The sequence below is a fragment of the Delphinapterus leucas genome, chromosome 20 (genome assembly GCF_059928025.1).
Source record: "Delphinapterus leucas isolate spDelLeu-1000000601 "Yukka" chromosome 20, BTC_Dleu_Yukka2, whole genome shotgun sequence".
Classification (NCBI taxonomy): domain Eukaryota; kingdom Metazoa; phylum Chordata; class Mammalia; order Artiodactyla; family Monodontidae; genus Delphinapterus; species Delphinapterus leucas.
In genome coordinates this window covers 48521307-48540492 of record NC_143148.1, presented here as the reverse complement: position 1 = coordinate 48540492, position 19186 = coordinate 48521307, and the positions used below count along the sequence as shown (strand labels likewise).

The 19186-nt window shown below is 39.9% G+C and overlaps 2 protein-coding genes across 6 annotated transcripts in view; one reads left to right on the top strand and one right to left on the bottom strand.

The window, feature by feature from the left end:
• ZFP1 (ZFP1 zinc finger protein) overlaps positions 1-10999 on the bottom strand; it is a 37624-nt gene extending 26625 nt beyond the window's left edge. Inside the window, exons 1-2 of one of the 2 annotated variants that reach the window (XM_022583180.3) lie at positions 10475-10999; positions 4266-4324 (exon numbers count right to left, since the gene is read on the bottom strand). In XM_022583180.3, coding sequence (XP_022438888.1) covers positions 4266-4280 — 15 coding nt within the window. In that variant the 5' untranslated portion in view covers positions 4281-4324; positions 10475-10999. Of the gene's footprint in view, positions 1-4265; positions 8417-10474 lie in introns of those variants that run through there. The other variant, XM_089903311.1, reaches the window with a different exon arrangement.
• Positions 1-19186, top strand: part of LOC149744701 (uncharacterized) — a 105810-nt gene that overhangs the window by 75040 nt on the left and 11584 nt on the right. For 2 of the 4 annotated variants that reach the window (XM_089903314.1, XM_089903313.1), the window contains one exon: positions 15048-15153. In XM_089903314.1, coding sequence (XP_089759440.1) covers positions 15048-15153 — 106 coding nt within the window. Of the gene's footprint in view, positions 1-4204; positions 18812-19186 lie in introns of all 4 variants that reach the window. The other 2 variants (XR_016391022.1, XR_016391021.1) reach the window with 2 other exon arrangements.

The following is a 19186-nucleotide window of genomic DNA, read 5'->3' as shown; positions in this document are numbered from 1 at the left end:
ATGCCTAGTGGCATCGTATCACCTTGTTAACCTGAGGGCAGAATACCCTGATGATCCTGGCGCAGCTTCGTATCTGTTGGGGTTGGTTTAACTTTGGTTCGGCTTGTCTGGAACAAGTCCTGATGACATCTATCTCTCCCCTCCACACCAGGCTGACTTGGATCACATGAGGACACTCATTTCATCTCACAGAAGTAGTCTGCTTTGATCTACTCCTGAGAGTTGGCAGTTGACTAGTGAGCTAAGAAGCAGAGAACACTGAGCAGCCCACTCACTCTAATTATATTCTTGTCAGACATTCAATACCTGATTCACACTCTGACCCTGCCAGATGGTCCAACCATGTGAGCCCTATGTTTTCCTATGTTTTTCATGACCTTGCCAATGACTTCTCCAAATGAGATTTTTGTAAACTCTCAGAAAAACTGAAGCCAGACTATGACTCAGAGACTCTATTCAGCTCATCTCCCAGGAGCCTTTATTCAATAGTAGCAGAATTTCTACACACAATTAGATTTGTGCTTGCTTGATAAGTTTTGCCACATTGCTCCCCAGTAAGTCTGTACCATTTTTTACTACCACAAACAATGCATGAGTGGCTTCACCACTCTATAGCTAACACTGGCTAATATATCTTGAAAAAACAATGATAAAAATCTTAAGTCTTGCTAAAGGAAACATGGGTACATAAAAGGACATCTTTTAGACTGTATACATGTAGAAAAAGAAAAAAAAACTCCACCAGACAAAAAATTATGCAATATAAATCGCAGTTATAGTTTTTCAAAACTGAATTTTGTATTGATTAGGGATATATACATACATGGTAAAATCTTTGAGGAAAGCAAGGGAGTAAATAACAAAAATGTCAAGATAGTGGCTACCTACTAGCAGGATTCAATCAGAGAATATATCATAAAGAACAGATAGGGACTTCCCTGGTGGTGCAGTGGTTAAGATTCCATGCTCCCAATATGCAGGGGGCCCGGGTTCGATCCCTGGTCAGGGAACTAAATCCCACATGCATGCCACAACTAAGAGTTTGCATGCCGCAACCAAGGAGTTGGTGAGCCGCAACCAAGGAGCCCACCTGCTACAACTATGGAGCTCACAAGTAAGACCCAGCACAACCAAATAAATAAATAAATATTTTTAAAAAAGAACAGATAATGTTCTATTTCTTAATGTGAGTGCCCATTTATTCTTTAATGTACACATATTTTTATACATGTTATAACATGTATAAAGAGTATTATAATGCTTTATACACTCATCCGTACACATATTACATTACACAATAAAAAAAATCAGAAAAAAATGAGGAAACTCTATGCTCTGATATGGAAAGACTTCAAAAATATGTTACTGAGTGATAAAAACACACATAATCAAAAGAATGAAAAGACAAAGACATCTTTGCAACACACATACCTGATAAAGGATTGATATCCGAAATATATAAAGAACTCTCAAAACTCAACAATATGAAAACAAACAACCTGATTTTAAAATGGGCCAAAGTGCAGCCCATATGGAAAACAGTATGGAGGTCCCTCAGAAAACTAAAAATAGAATTACCATATGATCCAGCAATCCCACTCCTGGGCATATATCACCAGACAAAACTATAATTCAAAAAGATACATGCACCCCTATGTTCTTAGCAGCACTATTCACAATAGCCAAGACATGGAAGCAACCTAACTGTCCCCTGACAGAGGAGTGGATAAAGATATGGTACATATATACAATGGAATACAATTCAGCCATAAAAAAGAATGAAAAATGCCATTTGCAGCAACATGGATGGACCTAGAGATTATCATACTAAATGAAATAACTCAGGCAGAGAAAGACAAGTATCGTATGATATCACTTATATGTGGAATCTAAGATATGACACAAATGAACCTTTCTGTGAAACAGAAACAGAATCACGGGTTGGGGGAGAGATGGAGTGGGAGGTTGGGGTTAGTAGATGTAAGCTATTATATAAACAACAAGATCCTACTGTATAGCACAGGAAACTATATTCAATATCCTATGTTAAATCTTAATAGAAAAGAATATTTTAAAAAAACAATGTATATATAACTGAATAACTTTGCTGTACAGCAGAAATTAACACAGTATTGTAAATCAACTATACTTCAATAAAACAAATTTTTAAAAAGGGCCAAAGACCTTAACAGACACCTCACTAAAGAAGATATACAGGTGGCAAATAAACACACGTAAAGATACTCAACATCACGTCATATCATCAGAGAATTATAAATTACAACAACAATAAAACACTGTTAAATGCCTATTAAAGTGGCCAAAGTTTGGGACTTCCCTGGTGGTCCAGTGGGTAAGACTCCATGCTCACAATGCAGGGGTCCCAGGTTTGATCCCCAGTTGGGGAACTAGATCCCGCACGCATGCCGCAACTAAGAAGCCCGCATGTCACAACTAAGACCCGGTGCAGCCTAAATAAATAAATAATAAATAAATGAATATAAAATAATTTTTTTTAAAAAAGTGGGGCTTCCCTGGTGGCGCAGTGGTTGAGAATCTGCCTGCTAATGCAGGGGACAGGGGTTTGAGCCCTGGTCTGGGAAGATCCCACATGCCGCAGAGCAACTAGGCCCGTGAGCCACAACTACTGAGCCTGCGCGTCTGGAGCCTGTGCTCCGCAACAAGAGAGGGCACAATAGTGAGAGGCCCGCGCACCGCGATGAAGAGTGGCCCCCGCTTGCCACAACTAGAGAAAGCCCTCGCACAGAAACGAAGACCCAACACAGCCAAAAATAAATAAATAAAAAAAAAGCCAAGCATTTGAAGCCCTTTAAAAAAAAAAAAAAGTGGCCAAAGCTCACAACACTGACAACACCAAATGCTGACGAGGATGTGGAGCAACAGGAACTCTCACTCACTGCTGGTGGGAATGCAAATGTTACAGCTACTCTGGAAGACAGTCTGGCAGTTTCTCACAAAACTACACATATTCTTGCTGTACACACTGGCAATTGTGTTCCTTAGCATTTACCCAAATGATTAACTTATATCCACACAAAACACTGCACAGAGATGTTTATAGCAGCTTAATTCATAATTGTCAAAACCTGGCAACAACCAAGATGTCCTTCAATTGCTGAATGGGTAAATAAATGGTAGTACATCCAGACAATGGAATATTATTCAGTGATAAAAAGAAGTGAGCTATCAAGCCATGAAAACACATGGAGGAACTTTAAATGCATATTACTAAGTGAAAGAAACCAATTTGAAGAGGCTACATACTGACTGATTCCAACTGTATGATGTTCTAGAAAAGGCAAAACTAGGGGGACAGTAAAAAAAAAAAAAATCAGTGGTTTCCAGGTGCTCAAGGAAAGTGGGGGAGGGATGAATAGATGGAGCACAGGGGATTTTGTGGGCAGTGAAACTATTCTGTAAGATATGATAATGGTGGATACACGTCATTATGTATTTGTCAAAACGCACAGAATGCATGACACCAAAAGCAAATCCTAATGTAAACTATGGACTTTACTTAAAGTATCAATATTGGCTCATCAACTGTAACAGGTATACCACATTAATGCAAGATGTTAGTAACAGGGGAAACTGTGCAGAGGCAGAAAAGGAGTATATGGGAACTCTGTACTTTTCACTTAAATTTTCCGTAAGCCCAAAACTGCTCTAAAAAATTAAGTCTGTTCATTAAAACAAAACACATATAAACAGAACAGTATGATTAATATGCTATCTTATAATAACCTGTACTTATACTTGTGTAAATATGTACAAATACATTCTGCAATGCCATTCAAGAAAGTAATGACAATGGAACTCATGGAAATTAGGGGGAGAATTTAAATACACATCCGGATATTTAGTGAGTTCTCTAGCATCATGCTAATCTGACCAGAAAAATAAAATACACACTATAGTACCCTGAAGAATGCTACATGAAATAACCAGAGACAAAATAATAAGCTGTTTAATTTTTTTTTCTGGGGATGCTGTTCAAAACACCATCTATATGAAGGTCCATAAAATTTATTCAGACCTAACACTAGAGAACCAAGGAAATGGTATTCATAATCAATGCAAGACCCTTAATTAACTTGATTTACTTTTTGGCTGCTGGTATTGATTATTCTTACTATGTTTTCTTGAGTTTTACTCATTTATACCTTTCTATTTCATTTTCTAGGTCCTTATAAACTTCCTCAAATGCACAGAAAAATAAAATTGGGAATAAACAAACAACTCACCTGGGATTTGTTCATTTTCTACAGCTTTTGGGTAAAGGCAGAGAACTGTGAAGGCAGAACTGAAATAGAGGAAAAAGAAAGGTATTGTTATTAAAGATCTGACCTGCCTCAGAACTTCTAGAATGACTTGTTTGGAAATCCTTACACATCACCTGAGAAAATACCACCTCCTGAGCTAGTCCTTTTGCCTGTTCAGAAGGAGCAAAAAGGATCATGCTGGCAGCACTCACTTTCAATCAAACATTATGAAATATCTGAAAAGGTAAGACAAAGACAACCCACTATCAACTGACAAAACAGTCAAAAGAAACCATGATTGATTAAATTATTGGACAGGGAATTTAAAACTATGATTCATATATTAAAGCTTTGAAGGAAAAGATTTACAAAATGAATGAACAGAGAATTTCGAGATGGAAACTTCAAGAAAAAAATGGAAATGCTAAGAAAAGCACAGTAACAGAGTTGAAAGAATACCTTCAATAGGTATTACAACAGAGTTGAGGAAATTTTCAGTAAATCTGAAGATAGGTCAAAAGAAATTACCCAAACTGAGACACAAAGAGAAAGCAAAGGGGGAAAAAAAAGGACAGAGAATCCAAGGGCTGTAGTACAATATCAAATGGCCTAACAAAAATGTATTGGGATCCCAGGGACTTTCCTGGTGGTCCAGTAGTAAAGAATCTTTCTCCCAATGCAGGGAACGCAGGTTCGATCCCTGGTTGGGGAGCTAAGATCCCACATGCCGCGGGGCAATTAAGCCCTTGCACCACAACTACTGAGCTCATGAGCCTCAACTATAGAGCCCGCGTGCCGCAAACGACACAGCACACGCACCACAACTAGAGAGAGAAAAACCTGCATGCCACAGCTAGAGAGAAGCCCATGTGCTGCAACGAAGTGCCCGCGTGCTGCAACGAAAGATCCTGCGTGCTGCAACTAAGACCTGACATAGCCAAAAATAAATTAAATAAATAAATAATCTTTAAAAAAATGTATTGGAATCCCAAAAGAAGAGAAAATGGGACAGAAGAAGTATTGAAGACATAATGACCAAGGATTTTCCAAAAATACTGAATGATATCAAACCACAGATCCAAGAAACTCAGATAATTTATCCAAAAAGGATAAATATCAAAAAACCAAATAAAATGGACACACCTGGACATACCATATTCAAACCAATGGAAACCAAAGTTAGAGAGAAATTCTTGAAAGCAGCCAGAAAAAAAACCTGACACGTTACATACAGACATACCTCATTTTATTGCTCATCACAGATTGCCTTTTTTTTAAACAAATTGAAGGTTTGTGGTAACTTTGCATTGTCAGATGATGGTCACCATTTTTTAGTAATAAAGTACTTTTAAATTAAGGTATGCACATTGTTTTTTAGACATAATAATATTGCACACTTAAGAGACTGCAGTAAAGGTAAACATGACTTTTATATGCACTGAGAAACCAAAATATTCATGTGACTTGCTTTATTGCAGTGACCTGGAACTGAATTAAAGAATCACAGAGAATTTCTCATCAGAAACTATACAAGCTGGAAGACAATGTAGTGACATCTTTAAAGTGCTTTAAAAAAGAAAAAAAAAAAAGAAAGAAAAAACTACCAATCCAGTATTCTATACCCAGAAAATACATCTTTCAAAAAATAAAAGTGAAAATGAAAACCTTTTCAAACAAACAGAAAATTCATTCCCAGTAGACCTGTACTACAAGAAATATTTAAAGAAGTTCTTCAGGTAGAAGGAATATGATAACAGACAGAAATGTGGATCTACACAAAGAAATAAAGATCTCTGGGAATGGTTAAAATGACGAGAAATATAAAAGACATTTTTTCTTACTTTTAATCAATCTAAAAGATACTTGACTGTCTAAAGCAAAAAGAGTAGCCAAGTTTTGTGAACTTATAGCATATGTAAAATATATAACGATAATAGCACATAGATGAGATGATGAAATTGTTGATGGCAGTATATTGTTTTAAGGATCTTACATTACACACAAACAATAGACTATATTTAAAGGTTCACTGTGATTCACTCAAGAAGTTTATTTAAACCTTAGGGCAACCACAAAAAAATTTAAAGAGGTATAAACAATAACCAAATAGTGGAGAAAAATATGGATTCATGAAAAACTACCACTAAATCCAAAAGCAGTCAGAAAAAGAGGAAAATAGGAACAAAGACCAGATGGGCCAAGTAGAAGAAAACTAGCAAGATGGTAGATTTTAACCCAACCATGTCAATAATTCATTGTACAAACACACCAATTAAATGACAAAGGTTGCCAAACTGGATAAAAAAGACCAAACTACGTGCTGTCTAAAAAGCAATGTGTTTGGGACTTCCCTGGTGGCACAGTAGTTAAGAATCTGGTTGCCAATGCAGGGGACACGGGTTCGATCCCTGGTCCGGGAAGATCCCACATGTCCCGGAGCAACTAAGCCCGTGTGCCACAACTACTGAGCCTGTGCTCTAGAGTCTGCACACCACAACTATTGAGCCCACATGCCACAACTACTGAAGCCCGCATGCCTAGAGCCCGTGCCCTGAAGCAAGAGAAGCCACCGCAATGAGAAGCCCACACACTGCAATGAAGAGTAGCCCCTTCTTGCTGCAACTAGAGAAAGCCCGCACGCAGCAATGAAGACCCAACACAGCTAAAAATAAATAAAATAAAAGCAATGTGTTTTAAATATAAAAACATAGTGATGAAATAAAATTTTAAGGCAGAACAAGAAATTTAAACATAAAATTCTGTCCTTTGGGCCTCCTCCCTCTCTGTTTAGTGTGCAACATCCAGCCGCATTACACATTAACCAGACCTGCTCAAAGATGGGAATGCCTACTCAACTACAAAGATCTTTTTTTCTTTCTTCTGATGCTAGCAATGTAACTTCTTAAAAGATTAACATTCTTTCTCAACTCTGTAAGGGGGTCATGATGACTTGCTGCTCGCTTTGTAAGTGCTTACCTGGACTACTGTATATTGGTGAACTTTATGTCAGTACGTCATTCTGATGTATGATCCTTTGTCTCAAAAAATGTATATGACTGTGCCTTCAACTTCTAACAGGCAGGACAGTACTCAGAGCTTCTTAGAGTCTGTCTCCTGGGTTACAATCCTCCGGCTGGCTCAAATAAAATTCTCTTCCTTCTTGATTGTTAATTGAATTTTCAATAATAGCTAGATCAAAAGTAAAAGGATAAAAAAAGATATTCCTTGGGACTTCCCTGGCAGTCCAGGGGTTAAGACTCCACACTTCCAATGCAGGGGGCACAGGTTTGATCCCTGGTTGGGGAACTAAGATCCTGCATGATGCAAGGCACAGCCAAAATAAGAGGAAATAAAAAATAAAAAATGATATTCCTTGCACACACTAATCAAAAGAAAGCTGGACTGATTAATATCAAGCTAAGTAGACTTAATAAGAAATATTACCAGGGATAGTGTGATATTACATGTCACTGTGCTAAATGACACATGATAAATGTATCAAATCACCAGAACATATAACAATCCTAAATGTATATGCACAAAAGAACTTCAAAATACAAGAAGCAAAAGTTGATAAAAGTGAAAGAATAAATAGATAAATCACAATTATAGCTTGAGACTTCAATATTCTTTTCTCAGTAGGTGACAAGAGAGGTAGATAAAAAACCAGTAAGGATACAGAAGAACTCAACCACACTATCAACCACCCTGACCCATTTAGTACTGACAGAAAACTCTACCACGAACACAGCACAATAGTCATTAAAGTGCATAAAAAACATTCCCAGGGACTTCCCTGGTGGTCCAGTGGTTAAGACTCCACACTCCCAATGCAGGGAGCCCAGGTTCAATTACTGGTCAGGGAACTAGACCCTGCATGGCACAAGAGCGAGCCCACATGCCGCAACTAAAAAGATCCTGCATGCAGCAACGAAGACCCGGCACAGCCAAATAAATAAATAAATATTTTTTTAAAATCCCCAAGGTAGATCATATCCTTACCCATGAAACAAATCTCAAGTTTTAAAGAACTGAAATACATAACAAAGTATATTCTTTGACCAAAACAGAATTAAACTAGAAATCAATAATAGAAAGAGATGTAGAAAATCTCCTAATGTTTGGAAATTAAATAACAAATTTCTAAATAACCAATGGGTGAAAAAGGAAGTCACAAGGGAAGCTTTTAAAAAACAAGCAAACACAGAATTGAATGGAAATGAAAACAAAACATACCAGAATTTGAGGGATGCAGCTAAAGCAGTATTTAGAGGACATTTATAGCATTAAAACCAATGTCAAGGGACTTCCCTGATGGCGCAGTGGTTAGGAATCCGCCTGCCAATGCAGGGGACACGGGTTCGAGCCCTGGTCCAGGAAGATCCCACATGCTGCAGAGCAACTGGGCCTGTGTGCTACAATTGCTGAACCTGCACTCTAGAGCCCACGAGCCACGACTGCTGAGCCCATGTGCCACAGCTGCTGAGGCCCGCACGCCTGGAGCCAGTCTCCGCAACAAGGGGGGCCACTGCAATGAGAGGACTGTGCACGTCAGAGTAGCCCCTGCTCGCATCAACTGGAGAAAGCCCACACGCAGCAACGAAGACCCAACGCAGCCAAAAAAAAAAAAAAACCAATCTCAAGAATAATTGAGACGTTACTACAGATGCTACAGACATTAAAAAGTTATTCTTTCACAAAAAAATTGATAAACATTAGCTACGTTAATTAAGGAGAAAAAGGAGCAATCCCAAATACACAAAATAAGAAAAGTGGGAAATATCAACAAACTCAAGAGAAAAAAGATGAAATAATGGAAAAAAAAATTCCATCTTCAATAGCAATAAATTACTACATAAGAATAAAGTTACTAAAAATGCAAATATTTTACGAAAAAACTTATAAAGTGCTGGCAAAAGGGAAAAATGAAAGAGGAACAAATGGGAAGGCCTACAGTAAGATCCAACATCATAAAGGTGTCCATTCCCCCTAATTAAATGTAATCATTAACTGGATCATAATAAAAGTACCAACAGGGCTTCCCTGGTGGCGCAGTGGTTGACAGTCCGCCTGCTAATGCAGGGAACACGGGTTTGAGCCCCGGTCTGGGAGGATCCCACATGCCACGGAGGAACTGGGCCCGTGAGCCACAACTACTGAGCCTGCGCGTCTGGAGCCTGTGCTCCGCAACAAGAGAGGCCGCGATAGTGAGAGGCCCGCGCACCGCGATGAAGAGTGGCCCCCGCTTGCCACAACTAGAGAAAGCCCTTGCACAGAAACTAAGACGCAACACAGCAAAAATAAATAAATAAACTCCTACCTCCAACATCTTAAAAATAAAAGTCCCAACAAATTTCTTTAAAATATAACTTATTCTAAAGTACCAGTGGGAATCATTAGTAAAACTTGTATAATCTCAAAGTAGTGAAGGCTTTTGGGTGTCATAAAAAGGAAGAGCAGTAAATTCAACCATAAAGAAATTCAAAACGCCTCCATGGCAAAAACCACCAATGAGCAAAATTAAAAGGCAAATGAAAAAATATTTCCCATTCATATGACAAAATACCAGCTGGCTGTGTGACCTTGGGTAAATCACTTCACCAGAGCCTTCACTTTTCCTTCTGTTGAAACTGAGGAACTAAGCGAAGACACAGGGTAGGTGTGAGGATTGGGTGAACACTTCGGCTGAAAAGGCTCTTGCAAAGAGGTCACAGGTCTTACTCATTCAGCAATTGGCGCATCAGGAAACTTGGGAAACCTTTCAAGCCTCCCTCCACCCCGCGAGGCCCTGGGCAGCCGCACGCGGCATTCGGGCGCTGCCAGGTGCGCCCAGCCCCGCCCCCAGCCTCGCCCTGCGCCCGCCCGCCCGCCGGGTTTCAGGACCTGCTGCCGCGCGGCCGAAGACCTTCGCGGCGGGTCGGAGGCGCTTTGCCTGACAAAGGGAGGAAGGCTGGCCCTCGCCACCGCCCTCCCCTTCGGCCGTTCCCGCCCCCGCACGTCCGGCCAGGCGGGCCCAGCCGGTCCCGCGCCGAGGAGAGGGCCGGGCCGCCCCGGACACCGCCCCGAGGGTCGCCGCCGCCTGCGAGTCACCGAAGTTTGGGCTTCCACCCCACGCGGGCACGAGCCCATCCCTCATCTCCTTCCCCTCGGCACCCAGACCCCGCGGAGCTGCCTGGCAGGCCCCCTCATACCTGGAGGGGCACAGCCTCCGCTCGTGGCTCAGTGCCAGGCCAGGTCACGGCGCGGGGCGGCTAAAACGCGTGCAGACCGGAGCCCTGTCACCCACTCGCGGCGGGAGGTGGGGGAAGGGCGGCCACCGGCGCGCTCGCAGCATTGCACATGCGCAGATGCAGGGGCTGCTTGCCGTCCCAGGGTCCTCCGAGGGGTGGTCCATCGAACTTCGGGACTACATTTCCCATAAGCCCGCAGGGCCTCACCGTAGGGACTCTCAGGAAAGTCTTCACCTTGTTTAGCCGGTCGGATGAGCGCTGACCAAGATAATCCCTTGGCCTGGACTTCACTTCCACCAGAGCGGTTTATGAGTTATAACCACTACCTACCCCAAAATACAAATCCTGGCTTTTAAAGATTACACAGGTAATCTATGGTAACAGCATTTAAATTAGAAAATATGTATAAAATAAAACAAATATTACCCATAATCTCACTTTTCAAAGATAACTATGTAACATTAACATTAACACACCTTTCTGATATTTTTAAATAATAAAATCGGCCATAAAGATACCATGTGCTGCAAATTTTTAAGTTTTAGGTTTACAGTAAAATATGAGGAGATGCAGATGTTCGTCTATGAGGAACATAGAGTTCCACTATACCACCTGCACCCCCACATGCATGGCCTCCTCCACTATCAACCTCCAGTACCACAGTGGTACATTTGCTACGATCGAACGTACACTGACAAATCACCCGAAGTCCATAGTTTACACTAGGGTTCACTCTGGGTGTTGAACATTCTATGGGTTTTGGCAAATATATACCTCTTTGGCAAATATATGATGACATGTATCCACCACCATAGTATCATAGAGAATAGTTTCACTGCCCACAAAATCCCCTGTGCTCCGTCTGTTCATCCTTCCCTCCTTCTCCCTGAGTCCCTGAAAGTCACTGACCTTTTTACTGTACTCCTAGGATTGTTACCAAGTCCAAGCTGCACCGCAGGCCAATAAATCGAGACGTTCTTGGGGCAAGAAATAGCGACTTAACCCAGAAAACCAGCAGACCGAGAAGAAGATGAATGTGTGTCCCAAAGAACCATCTTGCCTGAGTTAGAACTCAGACTTCTTTTACTCTAAAAAAAGGGAGGGAGTAGGGTCAAACACTTCCTGGTTCCCCTCAGCCTCTGGAGGGTTTATGTTAATTTCTTCTTCCTGCAGTCATTCACAGGTGGGCCCGGTCAAGATGTTTCCTGTGAGCTGAAGAAAGGTATTTTAGCTTAATACACATTACCTGGGAGGCAGAGGTTCCCAGAGATGGTCTATTATGTGTAATTTAAGCTTATAGGCAACATCTCTTTAGTGATTAACTTGTAATAGAATACGAAATTTCTTCCCTATTACACTTTCGCCTTTTCCAGAATGTAACATAGTTGGAACCATTCAGTATGTAGCCTTTTCAGATTGGTTTCTTTCACTTAGTAATATGCACTTAAAGTTCCTCCATGTCTTTTCATGGCTTGATAGCTCATTTCTTTTTAGCACTGAATAATATTCCATTGTATGCATGTACCACCACTTATTTATCCATTCAGGAATTGAAGGACATCTTCGTTGCTTCCAAGTTTTGACAGTTATGAATAAAGCTGCTATAAGCATCCCTGTGCAGTGTTTTGTGTGGAAATAAAGTAAGTTTCTCATTTGTATAAATATCAAGGAACACAACTGTCAGATTTTATGATGAGAATATATTTAGTTTTGTAGAAACTGCCAGACTGTCTTCCAAAATGGCTGTACCATTTTGCATTCCCACCAGCAATGAATGAGAGTTCCTGTTGCTCCACACCCCTGTCAGCATTTGGTGTTGTCAGTGTTGTGGATTTTGGCCATTCTAATAGGTGTGTAATGGTAGCAACTAGTTTTTAATTAAAACAACATATAGTCTCAAAAAGCTACTGTTACTGAACCAAACTTGGGTCTGTATGCAAACAGTGAAGCCAGTCTATTGACACCAGGCTGTGGTGAAGGAAAGTGCAGGGTTTATTGCAAGGCCAAGCAAGGAGTAGAGGCGAATAATGCTTAAAACACTGGAATTCCCCAATGGCTTTTAGGGAAAGAGTTTTAAAGATAGGGTGAGGGAGAGGATTGTGGGGTGTGGAGTAATCAGCTCATGGACATCCTTATGATTGATTGGTGGCGAGGCAATCAGGAGTCAACATCATCAACCTTCTGGTTTCAACCAGTTTGGGGTCTATGTGCTTGTGGTCAACATGTAGTTAACTTCTTCCACCTGGCAGAGGTTTCAGGATTTGCAAAATAGCTCAAGGATATGGTTCAAAATGTTATCTCTAGCCCTTGCGAAGGAACTAAAGGTCCTTGAGTTTGTTTAGTGGCTGAACAATTATTATTTTGCCTTGCTTGACTGTTTTTCTTTGTTTTTGTATTTTCTCACTTCTCTGATTAAATTTGCTCTTTGGAACTTGGGGAAGGCCTACAAGGCTAAAGTTTTCTACAAACAAGAGGCAGGCAGAGGACATTGGTGGGGGCAGTTCTCTCCTGGGAAGACCCTATCATAGGGTTCTGCTCAGATATATTACTTGTACATCAATGTTCATAGCAGCACTATTCACTACAGCAAAAAGATGGAAACAACCTTAGTGCCCATCAACAGAAGAATGGATAAATAAAATGTGGTATACACATATAGTGGAATATTATTCAGTCAAAAAAAGAATGAAGTTCTGGTACATGCTACCACATGGATGAACCTTGAAAATACAAATGAAATAAGCCACATACAAAAGGACAAATATTGTAGGATTCTGCTTACATAAAGTATCTAGAATAGGCGAATTCATAGACAGAAAGTAGACATTCCTGGGGACAAGAGTGGGGGAAGGCATGGGAGTTACTGTTTAATGGGTAGGGAGTTTCTATTTGGGATGATGAAAAAGTTCTGAAAAGAGATGATGGTGATGGATAAACAACACTGTGAATGTGCTTAACACCACTGAATTGGATACTTAAAAATGGTAAATTTCATATTATATATATTTTACCAGAATTTTAAAAAATAATAAGCTGGGTTGAAGTGATTGTTGCATAACTCTGTAAATTACTAAAACTCAAAGTCTTAGCAAGGTATTTCTGTTATTCATTGTTTGTACCCTTTTGATTATTTTTTGTTTGATGGAATCATTCCATACTTCATCAGAAAGAAAAACAGAATACTCAGGATATTTTTTTAAAAGAGAGACTAATAACTATTAGATATAAAAATGTATTACAAAGCTAAAACATGAAAACTTTTTAGTACTGGCTCCAGAAAAAAAAAAAAGACTCAAGTGTATATACTAATTTAGTGTCTGTTTTCACAGCACTTGTGAAAGATTGGAATTTTCCATGATTGTTCTTGGGCAACTAATTAACAATTTGGAGGAAAAAAAATGTTAGACTCCTAAGACTGCATATTAGGACAATTAAGTATAAGCTGGATTCACGATTTAAATTTTAAAGTGAAAGTATCAAAGTAGTTGTAAAGAAATGATAAGGGAATGTTTTTTATATTCTTTGGGTGAGAAGCTATGACACCAAAGGCAGAAATCATCAAGGAAATAACTGACAAATTCCACTATAGAGACCAATTTTGAAAAAAATGCTATAAACGAAGTGAAAGACAAATAAGCTGGGCAAATATACATGGTACATGAGTGAAGAAAAAGGGTAGTCTTAATTTATGAACTCCTCTTATATGTTAATTTAACCCCATTAAGAAAAATAAGCTCAGTATATGAAGAACCAATTAAAGATGAAATACACAGAATAAATTTATCAAAAATGTTTTCTCTCTACTCAAAATCAAAGAAAAGCTATATGATAACATATGTAATATCATTTTGACCTATAAGTTTGGCCAATGTTTAAAAGAGTAATGAGACCCAGGATTGGAACAACTTGGAAAAAATTTTTATACAATTCTGGTGGGACTATAGTACATAAAATCTTTCTGAAGTCCTCATTGTATCAAAAGTTAAAAATTTTAAATTATCATAGATTTTAATCTTGTACAATGATGTATATACATGAATGTTCTCACATTACAGCTTATATCTGCAAAACACTGGAAACAGTCTAAAAATCTTTCAATAGATGTAATTAAGTTGATATGTAAATGGAATTTGGGGAGACATTGAAAATGATAATGTATACTAACTCCATGGGGGAGGTGTCTAATGAGTTGAGAAATGAAAAAATGTAGATCACACAAGAGTACGTAGAGTGTGATCCTATTTTTGTAAAAATTATGCATAAAGACTAAATACTGAAATGTACAAAAAGAAGAAATATACACTCTTCCCCCAATAAACACACACAAAATAAACTCCCTACTGCCTTATGCATAACAGCGTAGAGTACTGTGTGCATGGACTGTTTCTGAAGACCGTGCAAAGTTCAAAACCACATTATTTTCTATTAATTTCCTCTTAGGAATAAAGGAAAAGTACAGAGGATGTTTTTTAAAAAAACATATTGCATATTTTAATTTAAATGTTGCTTTAAATTTTTTTGACCTTCCACTAAGGTTTCACTCTCTTCTCAATCAACTACCCAGCATGTCCTAGTGGTTGTCTGATCTTCCGAGCATGTTGTAATATCCACTTCCGTTCCAACAAGCACTGGCACCAACAGTAAGTACATGCTTGTATGGCACTGTTATTGGATGTAAAGAGATTTTAACTGTTATAATAGTGACTGTTTAAAGTGGAGCAAATATCCCAAACCTCATAAATAACAGTGTGGTTAGCTCATAGATATTGACAAAAAATTTTATTTTTGTTTACGTGCTCAAATGACATTCCCATGGGTCATAGACCCTAGATCATATGATTTTATCAAAGAACTTATATACTCTGTTATATTAAAATCCATTGGTCTTTTTTGTACTTTGAATGGATCATTTATCCAGGCATGATTTTGTAACATCATGCCCTGGTCTTTGAAAAACACTGGCTTACTGAGTCATAAAGATCTTTGAAATGTTGATACATTTTATTACATAGTATCAAATGACCATAATAATATCACCACTGGTCTCATCAGAAAAGCTTTAATAAGTATTGGGAAGCAGAATCAGGTTTTTGCCAAAATTCAAATTTTTACTTGAAAGCTCCTTTTATCATTGGGCAAGAAATATAGTCACTTGTTTTCCTGGAAATGACAGCTCACTTCATTCATTTTTGAGAAAATGTCTGCCAAACAGCCAGCCTTTGTTTGACTGTCAGCCATTCAAGTAAAAATGTTTCATGAGAAAAGCAGCTAGTTCAGCTCACGACTCAACCGCACAAGTGGTTTTCCTGGAGACAACGTCCTGCTTCTGTGTGTGCAGCAGAAGTACTTTGTACGTACTTCCCGTTTCATCAGACAGAATATTAAAAAGACATGCGCTCAAAGGTTGAGACAATACAACTAATCGTTTTTACTGCTCCATTAAGGTCATTCTTAAGTGAAACTGGCACTTCTTTCCTGCAATTGCACGAGAGTGCAGAAAGCAGTGACTGCCAGGGAATTCCCTGATGGTCCAGTGGTTAGGACTCCATGCTTCCACTGCAGGGGGACATGGGTTCCATCCCTGGTTGGGGAACTAAGATATTGCAGGCCGCAGCGCTGCCAAAAGAAAAAAAATAGGTAGTGACTTCCAGTGCAGCTTGGTGCCACTGTCTGGAATCCTGCTGTGGCACCAGCAAGCTCCCCCACCAACTGCTTTTGCACCGTCAGTGCAAATGTCAACTCAATGAAATAGGAAAATAATGCCGAAGTGTTATTATTAAAAGAGCCTTGACCTCCTGGATCCCATGCAAGGGTCTTGGAGACCCCAGGGGCCTGTGGATCACACTGTAAAGCACAGTCACTGTGCACCATTATCACACCTAAAATATTTTAGAAGTTTCCTTAATAGTATTCAAATGTCCAGTTGTTGTTCATATTTCCAAATTGTTTCCATGAACATTTCTTCAAATTTTAAAAACTCAAGATCCAAATGAATCCACATCCCACGATTAATGTCTTTTAATACATAGGTCCCCCCCTCCATATCTTTTTTTTTTTTTTCTTTGCCATTTATAGGCTGAAAACACTGGATTGTCTATTCTGAAGAACTTCCACAGAGTCTGGATTCTCCTGATCACCTTAAATTTTAATTATCAATTTTCTGTTACTTCATCTAGACTCAGAACCTGAGAAGGTCAAGGTTTAAGAAGAATTTTTGGCCAAATACTAACAGCAATTCCTTACTCCTTGCCAGGTTTTAGAACAATTCTTTTTCTGAGTGAGAGGTTCAGGTTTTTTCCCCAAGCATCATTATTTTCTACTCCTTTATTCAGCATTTCTGCCATCAACGTTTGTCAAGCACCTGCTGGTGGCAGGCACTGTGCTTGGGCACAGCTGTGAGTGACCCATAGCTCTCTCCCCTTATGAGCTTACATTCTACTTAGGGAGATAGGCAATAAACAATAAGTAAAACATACAGCATGTCAGATGGAGTTCACTGCTAAGAGGGTCGTATCAGGAGTGTCGGGGTGTGTGTGCATTTTTGAGTAGAATGGCTAGAGAAGACTTTACTCAGCTGGTGAGGTTTGAGCCAAGACTCCGTAATCATGTATTAGGCTCCATAATCCCTATAATCATGATTCCAAGACTCCATAATCAGACACCTACCAGTGGATGTTCCTTTCCTTGTATTATTTCCAGTGTCTGACAATACCACTCCATCTGGTCACCAATTTCTCCCAGCCAGTCGACCTGCCTCCCTCTTTTATATACCTGAGATGATGGAAAGGAATGATATCTAATCACAGCCTTTCCCTCCTCATTTGGGGCTCTGAGAAGTGGCCTCTATTTTTTTTTTTTTCATGGCAAAATTACACGGACTTCCCTGGTGGTCTAGTGGTTAAGACTCTGTGCTCCCAACACAGGGGGCCCGGGTTCGATCCCTGGTCAGGGAACTAGATCCCACGTGACGCAACTAAGAACCCGCATGCTACACTAAAGGGCCCACATGCCGCAACTAAAAAAAAAAAAGATCCCATGTGCCACAACAAAGATCCCGTGTGCTGCAACTAAAACCTGGCGTGAAATAAAAAATAAATATTTAAAAAACAAAACAAAATTACAAAGTAGGGAGCCTGCAAAAATTCTCCTTATTTGGAGCAAAGTGAATATCTCATGCTATCTTTCCTTTGTTTTTAACATAAATTAACTCTGGAGAACGGAACCAACCTGAACCTCGAAAAATTTAGTTATCTTAACTGAGTGTTTGACAAGGCCATCTTTCACCTCAGTGAATGAAGCGATCTTACATGGTTAATGGCTTAGAAGTCTTCATCAAGGATCCTCTGGGCATATAAGGACTGTCTGTCTCATTTATTGAGGCCTTTCCAGCACTGTGCTTGGCATAGATGAGGAATGAATGAATGACTGGGGCAAGTAGTAACGACACTTGAAACCCAACTACTATCAGTATCATGCAGTTCTGTAGTCCTGTCCACCTGCGTGTACCAAGTGCTGCCTACACATCCTGCATCCTGCTGGAGTGGGTAGCTTCCAGCATCATCCAACTTTTCAGGGCTGCCCACCTCAGGGGAACGGTGGTGGCCCCGCATAACACCAGGGTAGGTAGCTGCTCCTTCAGTTCTTCTTTCCTGCTAGCCGGGTCTTGGGACTGCAAAGAACTCCAGCTAGTTCCTTGCCATATCTCCTCCTTGTGGAGAGACACCTAAAGAATATCCTATTTATCCCACCTTGGGGAAAAAAAAATCATAGTCATTTGGAATCAGGTTTATTACTGGATGCATTGTTTTTTATAGAGAATTTAGAGATAATTTCATACAAGTCAGAAAGATGTGGGTTTGAGTATTATTGGACAAAGTATTATTACAAAATAAAGCAACTGCATCAAAACTTCCCCTATTTTATAAGTAGATCCATAAATAGAATAGATCAGGAGTCTATTGGTCCAAATACCTGTTTACAAACGGAAAAACAAAAGCCTGGAGAAGCCAACAAGTTTTAATTCTGAAAAAGATAATCTGTCTATGGCTTCAAAATGATAATATGACTGTTTTAGGGGGTCCCACAGACCATGCTCAGGTTCAATTTTTCCTTAGAAGGACTCAGAACTCAGCAAGCTGCTGCACTCATGGTTACAGTTTGCTGCAGTGAAAGGACACAGATTAAAATCAGCAATGGAAAAATGCACAAAGGCCAAGGTCCTCGAGATACCAGGCACAAGATTCCATCTGTCCTCCCTCAGTGGTGTCATGCATACAGCGCTTGATTCTCCCAGCAACGGTATGTGACATCACACATGGAGTATTGCTAACCAGAAGCTCGGCCAAGCCTTGGTGTCCAGGGTCTTTATTGCAGATTGGTGCTATGGGCATGTCTGACTGCCCACACAGCTGACCTTAGTCTCCAGCCCCTCCCCAGGTCGACCCGAGGGCCCCAGCATAAAGCATCTGGCTGGTTCAAGGTCTCCAGGTAAAGAAAAACACTCTTATCAGACAGGATATTCTACCAGCTTAGAGGTTAGAAGTTACCTCCCAAGGGCTGGGCAACAGTCAAGCCTTCCTTTGGAAGGTACAAGGTTTAGACAACCCAGACTTGCTAAGTTAACCCTTTACTGCATAAGGCCCTACAGTGCTTTATTTATGCCATGGGAAATTG